A 13,100-nucleotide genomic window follows, 5' to 3' on the forward strand; every position below is an offset into this window, starting at 1 on the left:
CAGCACACACACAGAAAGGTTGGCATATGTCAAGCCTGCTACACGTGAGTTGTACCAAATTCAGTCATTTCACAGGACAGGGTCCAGTGCTTACATCCTCTGTGACACATGTAGTGTATCCCACTGCAACAGTGAAGCTGGGCATGGCAACTGACACAAGGGGCACTTGCTTTCTGCTCATACAGAAGCCTACTTTGAGCAATGAGCTGTGGCACAGGCATGTGCCTCTGTGAGGAAAGAAGCTCCCAATGATGTTTGCCATTTTATCTCAGTTTATTTAGCCATTCCTTCAGCTAAATGCACATGTAGCATTTCCCCAGATGCTACCTTTCCTGCCAAGTGCCTCAGGCTGATAAAAGAAAACAGCATTCATAGCATGTATGGTGATTTTCTAGAAGTTTAGGGAATCCAAAAAGTTGCTTGGCATTTGAAATGCATTGTTATGAAAGATATTTAGTACGATATTGCAGCTTTTTTCCCCTTTGACTTGTGTCCAAAAACCACCAGCGATTTTACTGGTTTTTCTTCTAACTGACCCTGGGACAATCAAAAGGAAAGTTGTCTCCCACCAAGTCCCAGGGCTGTGCTGCCATGAACAAAAGGATATATCAATGTATGTCTTTCCCCAAAACAATAGCATGCATTTTTTCACCAGTAAGCACTTTCACTCCAAACATTACTTACAGTCTAGCTACATACCTGCAACCAGCTGGAAGGCAATCTACAAGGTGGAAGGATTCTAAAATCATGAGTATAAAACCCCTGGTTTTCCACTTTGTCCTCATTCAGGTTGTGACACAGGAAGCTAGGGATTTCAGTGAAGACAAGCCCCTTGGATTTGCCCACAAGAAATGCACACAAAGAAAACTTAAGGAGGCTGTGGCACAGAAACTTCCCTAGACTGCCACACTGCTGTGAGAGTAAGCTTGTTGAATTCTGCCTGTGACAGTAGGTGATCAGCATATGCATTTCTTTTTCTCCCTAAGGAAAAGGGCAGCCCTCTAGGATGAGGAGCTGAACTCTGCAGGACATGGTAAGAAAGGGCAAGTTGCTTCATGACCTAGTAAAGATGCTAAAGCAGTTACAGAAATTCTTAATTGATAATTATAGTCTAGAAGTATATTCAGTTACCTCATGCTTGTCTTTTTTATATGGTGAAACCCTTATTTTAATCAAGTAAAGTAATTGTATTATTTAATTTATTTAGTTTTTTAAGTAATGAAGGTGACTGTGACTGACCCATTGGCAACAATAACATCCCTTCTGCTATGATTGGTGAACAGTGTGCAATGGATTAGCACTAAAACATCATGTATTTTACTCTACCTCATAGGGCCCAAGGCTCTGTAGGACATTCCTCCAATAAGCTGTGTGGAGGATGTGGCTCTGATAGCAGAAATGGTAAACTCTGGTAAAACACAGTCTTGTCAGCCTCGTGACATTTCCTCTGGGAGACCCAACTGCATATTGCTAGCATGAGAAAATGTGCAGACGACCAGAGCCCCTGGGAGGATGCTTAAGTAACTCCACCTTTATGTAAAGTAGAGGAATATGGAAGATGCTCAATAATGCTATAAAATACTTATAGCTACAAGAGCCTTGCAAATAAAATAACAATGATGATGGAGTATTTGAGCATTACAGAATAAATTGGGGCAGATCGAGAGACTTGGCAAGTTATTGCTAACATAAAATACAGGCAACTGGGAATGCTTTCTCCTTATGTCCCATCTATCATTCTTTCATTTTAAATCACATCTTTCTATTTAAAAAAAAAGAAAAGAAAAGAAAAAAAGAAAAGAAAAGAAAAGAAAAGAAAAGAAAAGAAAAGAAAAGAAAAGAAAAGAAAAGAAAAGAAAAGAAAAGAAAAGAAAAGAAAAGAAGAAAAGAAAAGAAAAGAAAAGAAAAGAAAAGAAAAGAAAAGAAAAGAAAAGAAAAGAAAAGAAAAGAAAAGAAAAGAAAAGAAAAGAAAAGGAAAGAAAGATAGATAGATATACACATATGTATATATATTTCCTCTGCCAGTTACAATGTCATAGATTCTCCCAAATGGCAGGACAAGCTGCATATGAAAGGCAGGAACTGAGTGTGCACACACAAGTGCTGTTGAGTGTAACAGAGGTCAGCCTTTAATACAAGCCAGACGTAGCTACCATGGAGTCTGACACAGCTCATACATCTGTGGTAAGCTGAAACAGCTTGGGTATTCTGCAGGCAAGGTATGAGATTGATTAGAAAAACTGTATGAGCAATGGAGGATGACAACCAGAAGCTAAAAAGTTTTCAATTCTCTAAACAAAACTCAGTGACAGGAGACTGAGACCATTTCTAGAACTCCCTTGTGGTCATCATTGCTGTATGAAGAGCAGGATGAATGTTCATTTGGCAGAGGGAAATTTTAATGATATGCTATCTCTGGTATATCATGTAGGTTGTTTGGTGGGAGAGGGGTTGAGAAATCTGTGGAGAAGTCTAGTCAGCCACAATTTCCTTTTTCAAAGGAAGTTCTCTCAAGAATATGTTAAAAGTAGCTGTTGTCATACATTTCTTTTCACTGGTAAGAGTATTAACATTTTTGAGCAGTTCCTTCCACATTGATGATTCATTTGCCTGTCTTCTAAACTTATTGAGAAGAAAGGACTGGCACCCCTACACAGGATAATTCATTAGGTTTCTTTTTTTTCATTCATAACTTGCTCACCTCATTTTGCCTAGGGAAGGCTGTGAACTTACAAACTTGACTAAGACAGCAGCATTTGGACAGTTTTGAAAGGGATAGATTCTTGGCTCTTGCCTCCCATTAGAAAAAAAATCTTTAAGTAACAAAATGTAGGCAGGAGAGTAGCCCAAGATGTGAAGCTGGAGATGGGGGAAAGGAGCGTACTACAACAAAATTAAGAACTGGTTAATCAGTTAAAGTTTAAAAAGAGGAAGAAGGATTAAGTGAACTAAAAACTACAGAACCTATTCTGTAGCATATTGTCAGATAGCATTATGCCACACACACAGAAGGAGTGGAACAGAATAAAATCTCAACTATTCAGCAGGTTCAAGACAGCAAAATGTGATGGCATAAACTGAAGAATGTAAGGACACATGGAATAAAAAAGTTTGTAAGAGTATAGAACATTTTGAGTTTAATGCGCTTTATTTCATGGCATTTCATTTTCTATAGTAAATGACAAAGACTGAGCTTTGTTTGCTTAGAACTGACTAGTTGACTACCCAGAGTGATTTACCTGATTACAAATGAATTAACTCTATAATCTGCCACACAAAGGTTCCTTAATTTCATCATTAAACCTGACAACTTTTACTTTTCTAATCCTAGGAAAATATTTTCTTATAAACCCAGCAAATATTTTTCACTTAATCCACAGCCAACACTTGAAGAATCATGCAGACTTATTTGTGGCACATATAGATTGTATGTTATTATGGAAAGCCCTCACACTGCTCATTCCTGTAGAACACGTGTGCTTGGTTACAGTACCCTTCCCACCCAGAAATCAGACCTGTAGTGGACCTGTGGTATTAAAAGAGCAGCAGTAAATAATAGCAAGAGAACATTAGTGCAGTGGCTTCAGTGACTGTGCCAGAGCTTACCCGTCAGAGCCTCCTTCAGAGCTACACTTGCTTCTACAAACCTGGTTCCTTCCTACCCACTAAAACTCATTTTCAGCCAAAAACAGCTAATAAATGTAATGCCTTAAAATAGCAGTATAATGTACACAAATGCTTCTAAGCTGTACATGCCCAGGCACAGTGCTACTTCTCAGGCTGCTGCTCTGCTAGGTATTAGTACTATTAATGATTTATGTGGTGACACTGAGCTGTGTGACACTTCACAAACATGTAAGACGACTGGTTCAACCATGAAGTCAGAATAACCTCCTCAGTTTCACAAACTCAGGTAATGGGCCTCCAGGGGATGTCAGTCCACCTGGAGGGTAGGTGCAAGGTCTTCTCATGAGCAAGATCCCCACTAGTTAAGCATTAATTTGATCTGGAACAAGATATAAGGCATTACAAACATTTTCCTAGAATAAAGACATTTCCGTACATCTTTCTGAATGGGGGACTGAGAAATGCAGCTTACAGCTCTTTCATTCTGCAAGTCTAGTTCTAATAAAAAGAAAACCAGTGCTGAGGTGCTCTTTTGCAATGCTCCATTGCACCTGTGGATGTACAAGACTTAAGATTAAGAATGCTTAAGTTGAGCTTGATGAGGTTAATGACAGGAATTTGGAACCGGATGGGCGTTAGTTGAAGCAGCTAGAAAGAGAATAATTTATAGAAAAATAAAACCAGTCTTTTGCTATTCAGAACAATACCCCAGAAAAAAATGAAACTAAACAAAACAAAAAACCCACAACCTACTGTAAGGACTTACTATCATAACTAAAACAAGGCCTACTTAGTATGTACTGGCAAAGCTACACACACTCACATGCTGTATTTAAGACCAGTGTTACTCCTTTGCTACAGTCACAGAGCTGGACTACAGCTCTTTCCATCTCAAAAATGTTTGAGGTCCTTTCAGCTGTAAATGAAAGGAGAGAAATTAAAACACAAAGGAGAAACGTGATACAATATTAAACAAGTCGATTTATTTTCAACTGACCCCTTCATTTTAATAAAGTGTATTTGAAAAGAAAAACGTGTTTCAAATAACAAAAACTGATCATTTTATTATAAAAATTACTGTCTTAAATTCTGGCATTGTTTTCACCCCATTCAAATGGCACGAAATCAAATGAAAGTAAATGAAATCAAATGTAAATCATCTCCCTCGGACTGCAAATCAACAGTTGAATTGGAATTCCAGGTTCTTGAACAGAAAGCTGTTTTTCTGAACACTCCCCAGTTAATGCTTTACAGCTGTTGCAGCAACACAGGTGCTAATTTAGAGGGCAAGAAGGAGCCTCCCTGGGAGACCGATGCTCTGAGGTGAGGATAAGGACCCTGACTAGCCAGGCTGCAGTGCTTTGTGCTTCCCAGCTTCCCATGCTGGGACCCCTACCAGACCTTCCCCTGGTTCCCTGAGACCCTCGCCAGCCCCACCCCGGGACCCTCGCCAGCCCCCACGCGTCCCCGGGCAGGCTGCAGGCAGAGCTGGCCAGGCCAGGGCTGCGTCCCCTGGATTCTTGGCACAGCTCCTCTTCCCGCCTTCCAGCGAGGGCAGTCTTTCCTTTCTCTCCCAGTGTTTATGGGAAAGAAACGTGTTTGCTTGGAGGGGAGGATTACTCTTTTAACACAAAGATCTCCCCTCCCCATTTCTGGGAAGCTTGTTGCAGAACCTGTGCTTTATTGCAGATGAAGGAAATGTTGCTAAAATTAGGCTCAAAAAGCAAAGGACAGAAGTTTCTTGGCTGTTCTTGCCTGGTGTGGTCATGATCTGCTCCAGAGAGCAGCTGCTGGTGTTAGGTCCCCTTGTCACAGCATTAAGGGAGTGATTGTCACACTGTACTCAGTACTGATGAGGCACCTCAAATCCTGTGTTCAGTTTTGGGCCCCTTGCTATAAGGACACTGAAGTGCTAGAGTGTGTCCACAGAATAGCAACAAAGCTCGTGAAGGGTCTGGAGAGCAAGTTGTATAAGGAGCAGCTGAGGGAACTGGGGTTGTTTAGTCTGGAGAAAAGGAGCCTGAGGGGAGACCTTATTGCCCTCTACAGCTTCCTGAAAAGAGGCTGTAGTGAGGTGGGTGTTGGGTTCTTCTCCCAAGTAACAAGCGGAAATGGCCTCAAATAGCACTAGGGAAGGTTTAGATTGGATATTAGTAAGAATTTCTTTACTGAAAGAGTTGGCAGGCACTGAGCAGGCTGTCCAGGGAAGTGTTGGAGTTGCCATCCCTGGAGGCATTTAGAAGACATGTAAATGTGGCACTTAGGGATGTGATTCAGTGGTGGACTTGGCAGTGCTGTGTTACTGGTTAGACTTGGTAATCTTAAAGGTCCAATCAAAACACTTCTGTGATTCTATGATTGTTAAACCAGTGGTTCTCAGAGGCAGCCCTTGTCCCTGTCTCTGTAATGAAGTGCCATGATTTCACTTTGCTTCTGTTATTTGTGCCATCCTGACATCTGCCAAGACTTTTCTCCAACGTAGTGACATCTGGTTTCAGACAAATTTACAGAAGACTTGACTCAACAATGTTAGATGCAGTGGAAATCCCTGAAATGCAGAGTCAGAGGGTGTGGGCGCACTCCTGAGCTTGCCAACCGTGTCCCTGTGCTCCTCCTCAGCTATCCACTATAACCAAGAGGTGACCTGACTTGGCCTTCAGTTTGAGACACTCTTGATAGTTTTACATCCTTTTTGCTGTTATGTCTTTATATGTTACTTCTGCAAGATTAACAAAGCAAAGTCTCCTCCCGACCAAGGCAAGTGTTGCAGCTGTGACATGTTTCCCCCTGCAGTGGCAGCTCAGTGCTGAGCCTGGCTTGTCTGGTGCAAGCCCAGTGTCTACCTGCAGAGCACTGTCTGCTCTGATGCCCCTGTACCATCTACTCAGCTGCTGAAAGAGTTGTGTGGACCCTTTGGAAGGTTTAAATGACCCCCAAGGTTCATCGAAAGCATCTTAAATTCTCACAGGGTTTTAAAAAGCCATTGAATTTCCACTGTGCTTGGCTCCTGCAGCTGTGGATAGGGCATAGAGTGATACCAGCAGCATCGAGCCTTGCTGTCTCACCTGAGATAGCCAATACCAGAATCAGTCTGGCCCAGCTGCAGGCAATGTTTCCCTGAGCCAAGGGTGAAGTTCTGGCTTTGTGGTTAACCTCTGTGATGTGATATGCCCAGGAAGAGTCAGTGCAGTATAAATCACAGCATTCAGAATCTAATTATGCTTAATTAATATTGCCGATGCAAAGGACAAGTGGTTGTGGCAGAGAAGATGACAGCAACCACCAGTACCCTGATGGCTGCACATCTGGTGTCACCAAGCACATGATGACAGCAAACTACTGCACTGTTCACTGCCTACATCACCTCAGAGAGCTTCAGCTGCATGGCTATGAGCAAGCAACAAAGATTCAACTTCCTTAATTCTGAGGGACAATTCACCTAATCTAGATTTAGCCAAGACAAACCCTAGCTAGGAGCCTACCTGAGCTCCCTCAGGGCATGCACTGGCTAATTTGCTCTAACTACTTAAAAAGTCTTAGCTTGAAAAATTAACCTTATAGTTGAATTTTCTTACATAAGTGGACAAGCCATATTGTATTGCTAGTAATAAGGCAGGATTAAAAAAAAATGTACACAGTTCTGTGTGATTTTCTCACATTTTATTCACACTTTGAATCTCTTGCCTCATTCAAAAGCTTCATTAAAAAGATGAGGAGGTTTAAGCCATGCTAAGCATGTAGGGGCAAATACATACTGTTTTAATTGAAAAAAATAAAATAAAATAAAAGATAGATCTTTCCTGTTTTGATCTTGATTACTAATGTGGGTTTCCACAGTGGTCTGCAGTCGACCTTAACACTTGGCAGTGAGCCTGTGCTTTTCCGTTCCCTCTGATGAGAACTGCTTTTGTGCCTCACTGAATCACCACGAACAACAGAAAGCGAAAGTTCTGCTGTAGGCCAATAAGTTCTAGGCTGTAACAGCTTCAGAACACTTGTCCTTCCATTCTGCTTTTCTGACTGAGATTCCTTGAAATAAGAGGAGGCAGAAAATGGATAAGTTACGTGGAGTGCTAGATTTCTGCATCCGCCACCAGACTGTTCTAGGTTACAGCCTTGTGTCCCTGCTGACAGCTGCCAGCGAGCAGATCTTCTCCTCTGCGGTGTTCAAGTGTCCCTGCAACTCTGGTAACGTGCTGTATGGCTCCGTGTTCATCCTAGTGCCTGCCTTAATCCTCTTTCTGCTTGGCTACATGGTGAACGCCAGGACATGGCGCCTGCTGACTGGCAGCTGCCCTTCAGCGAAGGACTGCAGCTCCAGCCTCCAGGGCACCTGCATGCGCTGCTGCTGTGTGCTAGGGCCGGTGACAGCCAGGGCTCTGGTGGCCCCTTGCACCTGGATCGCGGTGGCCCTGCTCAGCGCCAGCTTCTACGAGTGTGCGGCCAGCGGGAACAGCCTGGTACAGAGATTCATGTGTGAAGGTAAAGAACCAGACTGCAAAAATCTGCTGGTCAAAGTACCCTGTGACAAGACATTATTGAAGGACCTAACAGATGAACACCTCAGCCTCCAGGCACAGTCCCAGGTAAAGCCTCGCAGCTCTTTACTCTATGGCTTCAAGCCTGACTGCTCAGTGTATGGTGCTGAGGACTGTAAACAGTCCTTCTCTCACACACTATATCATTACCAAAAGTACAAGATTAGCAAAAAAATAAAAAAACACTAAGAGGGCAGTAGTAAGTGGATATATTTTTGCTGTTTTCTGGTTTTGCATGCCAGTTGTTTGGGACTGCCACTTATGAAACCTCTTTCAAAGCTGGGCAGCTGTAGCAGGACACTGTCTAGGTAGAGGTGAAATGAGAACCTTGCCCTCCTTGTATGAGGTTTCTGATGGAAATGTACCAGGCATGATGGGAGGTCCTGCTGTCCTTAGTGTTGAAAAACACTAGAGATTAGCCTGATTCAGCAACGCCAAGAATAAATATCACAGGGCAGGAGGTGAAACCAGTTGGTCCCAAAAGGAACACAAGAATGGTAAAGCTAAATAGTGTTTTGTTGAGCTAGAAGGTTTGGCTTAGCAACAAATGACTGGCAGCCAATCACTTTATGCTATTAAAGCCTTGTCCCATCCTTGAGCGGGAGAGATTATTGCCTCCCTCCCCATAGGATTGTGTGGGATTCCTCCCTTGAGTGGGAACATCCCTCAAGATTACTCCTCAAGGCTGAGTGAAAGAGCTACATCAACATGAGTGAGTAACATTAATCTGTATAAATAATTGCTCATCAAGCTAGCTTTGAACTTTTGATTTAGTAAATAATAGTTATACTGAATAGTAGCAGTAGCATTTATACCATGTAACAGATGTTCTGATTAAATGTCCTTTAGCCTAATCACACCTTTACCAATTTTAATTTTTAAAAAATTTGTTTTGCTTCGCATACATATGTGGTCTAGTTTGCCATCCTTAACTCCATGAGACAGCAGGGAACCAGTCTGGAGACCAAGACTTGCCACAGCAAGTTTTCTTCTCGTTTCACTTAGGCATTGTGCAAGTTCTGTTTTTCTACTTCTAGCCCTGTAAATACTTCAACTTCTATAAGCATGCACTAGCTGAGGGGAAGCTGAGATCTCAAATAGAAAGGAATCTGTTGTCTCCTTGCAGCAGAGAAAAGGCAAATGAAACAAATAAGGACAAATTTCATCACAAATCTCAACCCTTGAACCTATTAATAATTTCACTCTTGTATTCTAGAAGAATAGTTAAAATATGTATCTGTCTTGTTAAAGTGTCCTTGTGCTGAAGGCAAACTGCATGATTCAAAAAATTGCACTTGTGAATGGATGTTTTTGTTTGAAGTGAAGCCCTCAAATTTTGGCAGCACTCCAGTTTTGTTACCAGTTTTGTTTGGTCAGCATCTTAACTCCAGTAGAAAAATTAGGTTGTATCACTTTTTCTCAGGAAAGCATTAAGACTGGCAAATGGAGATAAATTTATAAGAGATTGTAATTACTTGGCTTTTTATCAGTTACTGTTTAGTACAAGTGCTCATGAAAAAACAAACAAAAAAAGTGTTTCTGCTTGTTAAATATTTAATATGCTTCTCCTCCTAGAAAAAGGCTGAAAAGAGGCAAACTCCATACCATTGAATTCAGACAGGATAAGAAAGGAGCAAAATCAAGGAAATCTGACTTACTGATATTACAATGAAATCTAAACCAAACAAACAAATATAACAAAACCAGAAAAAGAGTGAAAGCAATGACCATAATTTTAATATATTTTAACATCTCTACTGTCAACTAAGTTAAGAACCAAAAATGACACAAACCAAAAATAAAACAAATATTTGCTAACACTCAATGTTTTTCACTTGAAAAAAAAAATAAATAAATCAGCCTGAGGTGAAAGGGGATACTGAGATCTCTGCCTGGAGTTTCCAGCTCAGTACCACTGGGTACTGGAGGGACATCCACTGTAGATGAGGCCTCTGAGACTTCTCTAGGAATGTTTAAATAATTTGTAAAACAAGAATGAATTCCCATATTCAGTTGTCAAGTCCATGTCCTGCCTACAAAACATACAGAACAATTTTTTCTGTATGTTGTAGTGACTGGCTATTTTTTGCAGGCTCAGACATCAGAGAGAGGAGGTACCTTCCAAGAGCAAATAAAACAGAGTCAGCAGGTCTAATTCACAGCACCAGACGTGGACAGGATGAGTGTGCACCCTCTGTACTGTAAATCTGACCATAGCTGCAGAAACTGCTGACCAGTACCTTGTGTTTAACGAAAGGTGTATATAACTGGAAAGAGGAAAGAACATCACCTTATCTTTTCTTGGTATTTATCCTCAATCCAAGAAGATCAGCTCAGGGGTGCAGAAGCTCTGTAAGGCTGACTGAACTGTGTGCATGGGAACCTGTCCTTCTGCAGCAAGCAGACTATTTCAGGCATTCCAGGGTTTCTTCTCTTACAGTGTAAAGCTCCTACATGTGACCATGCAAAACACCATTAATCCATCTCTCTCTTTTCTAAGCTCATAGGGTGGTTCCTGATAGCCAGCATCACGACTGTGGTACTGATTGCAAAATGTTGCACCCGCTGTTGCTCCCCGGTTAGCTATCTGCAGCTCAAGTTCTGGAAAATTTACACAAAAAAGGAACTGGAGGTCTTTGACATCAAGGCTAAAGAGCATGCAGCTAAGCTAGCAGAAATGAATATGAAGTGTTTTTTTGAAGCCACAGAGCCAGCACCATTTCAGACTCCCAGCAATGAAGACTGGCAGAAGATTTCATTCTTGTACACGTTCAATCCACAAGAGCAGTATTACAGCATGATACACAAGTACGTTAACACAAACAGAGGCAAGAACATCCAGTTTGAGCAAGGAGATCTGATTCCGCCTGTTTTAGCATTTGTGGATGAAGCAAACACAAGTTAATCAGGCTTTTAATGAAACAAAACCTTTGTAACACCAGCAGGCCTTTAACCTCATGTATTGAGAGCCTTATTCTGTGCTCTTATTGAAATCTAAGCAAGCTGTATGAAAAAGCTGATAGGTGTAACCCTCAGCAGATTTGTTTTAAAATACACTTTATTACTTTTGCTTAAGTACATTTCAATAAATATGTCTGCCATGGCAGGAGTTCCGATGTGTTGTCCTTCATTAAGAGTCTCATATGTGAAATAATAAGCATCCCCAAAGATGTCAGCATGTACTGCATTAAATTCTTACCAAACACCCTAAGGGCATATGGCAGCTGGAGTGACAATATCAAACCTTCATACCTGACAGTATCAAAAAGACAAAAAGGAATGGAAATTTTTATCAGAAATTCAGCTTAGTTTATTAACTTTCACTTGACTTTATAGCTTTTAGAGGAGCTTAGAGCAAACTCTACAATAAAACATTTACTTTCAATCAATTAGTTTCTGAAGGCAGGGACTGTATCTTTTAACATCTAGGAAGTTATTAGCATTTTGGAGCTACTTGTGCATAGCATAGCAGTCCATCAGAAGGACTTACCAGTTTGAATAGATGAGCAAAAAGATTCCAGCTATTTTAGCCCTATGTGCTCTGCAGCTTTATGTAATATCAGTGAAAAAGCTCCATTACACTTACACCACACCACCAGTGTACATCACTGTTAAGACAAATGAAGAGAGCAAGATTATAATGAGGATTATACAGCTCTGGTGGGAGTGAATCCTGCTGTTCCCAAGGTAAGAAGTTTCCCTCACTTAGCAGAACCAAGAGGTAAATGGACTAAGGGAAAGGTAGCGGATGAAGGTATCAAATCTCAGGGTTAAAATCAGAGTAAACCCTGGGCTTCAATGAACTGAGGATTTGTACTTCAGTTTAAAAGGAGTGCACTGGTGAGAAGAGGGTGAGCTGGTTTTGTTGGTAGGGTACTGTGCTAGGATTTGGAACCTGGGTTTTTGTCCCACTCGTACCCATATATCTTGTGTTACACAACGTTAAACCTTTCATATAAATCGGGTTTCCACAAGGCTGCTTTTTCTGTACTTCTCAGTCACATTGTGGTACCAGAAGTCTGCTGCCAAGTGGAAGATGTCCAATGGCCAGTTACAAAGGTCAGGTAAAAACAGACACAATGACCAGCAAACCAGTTGTGTGGAAATCTCTGAATTTTTATTCAAGTTTCCTTAGGTGAAGTACAGATCCACAGTGACTAAACACTAAATACACTATGCTTTGTTCAGCGTGGTCATAAGATCAGTGCTCTAGAAGAGAAGACTGACATGAAAAGGCCCATATCTTGAAGCAACACAAGCATTGCTGCAGTTTTTAGAGTGCTGCAGCCTGACAAACACATAAGGCTAAAGAGGTGTGCCAGCAAAACTGCACCTGGGGCCTGAAAGAGACATAGGGAACCAGCTGCTGCCCTCAGTGATCCTGCATCCCTCTCTGGTTTCAAAGGGAGCAGGATGACCTGCATGGAGGACAGTGAATGACAAACCATCGTGCATCAAAACAGGCACCTGTCAGGGAGACACTGGATACAGCAGCCACAGCAAATTAATTAATTCTTCCTAACCATGAAACAGCTTTCCTAGCCAGGGAAATAAAGCATCTCTTAGCAACCATACTTTGAACCATTACCAACAAACAAAAGTAGAAATAGTGGTTGGTCATACTCAGCTGAAAACAGGCAGTGCCTAAATGAATATATTGTACCCAGCATGCACTAAATACTGAGATAAAACTTCCATTGAGATCAAAAGCACGGTTATGTGAGGAGGAAGAGCAGGCCATTTTCTTATTTTATGTTGATATCTGTGTCCTAGAGATTAACATTTCTCTCCCACTGCTATACTGATCCTGTTTGCTGCCCAGCTCTCTTCACCTTTCACATGTATGACTGGAGCAGCTGGCTCAGGGAAGCCATGTTTTCCTGCATGTTTTCTTCAGAAACAAAAGATTAAAAATATCCCTCAGCAACGGTTCCT

At 41.5% G+C, this 13,100-nt stretch overlaps 1 protein-coding gene across 1 annotated transcript; it reads left to right on the forward strand.

Annotated features, from left to right (window-relative positions):
- The first annotated feature begins 7,679 nt into the window (after positions 1-7,679).
- Positions 7,680-11,070, forward strand: FAM26F (family with sequence similarity 26, member F). Its single transcript, XM_010005161.1, has 2 exons — positions 7,680-8,213; positions 10,666-11,070. Exons 1-2 carry the CDS (start codon positions 7,680-7,682, stop codon positions 11,068-11,070), a joined length of 939 nt encoding a protein of 312 aa, XP_010003463.1.
- Positions 11,071-13,100: the final 2,030 nt, after the last annotated feature.

This window comes from Chaetura pelagica, unplaced genomic scaffold, assembly GCF_000747805.2.
Source record: "Chaetura pelagica isolate M959 unplaced genomic scaffold, ChaPel_1.0 scaffold171, whole genome shotgun sequence".
Taxonomy (NCBI): domain Eukaryota; kingdom Metazoa; phylum Chordata; class Aves; order Apodiformes; family Apodidae; genus Chaetura; species Chaetura pelagica.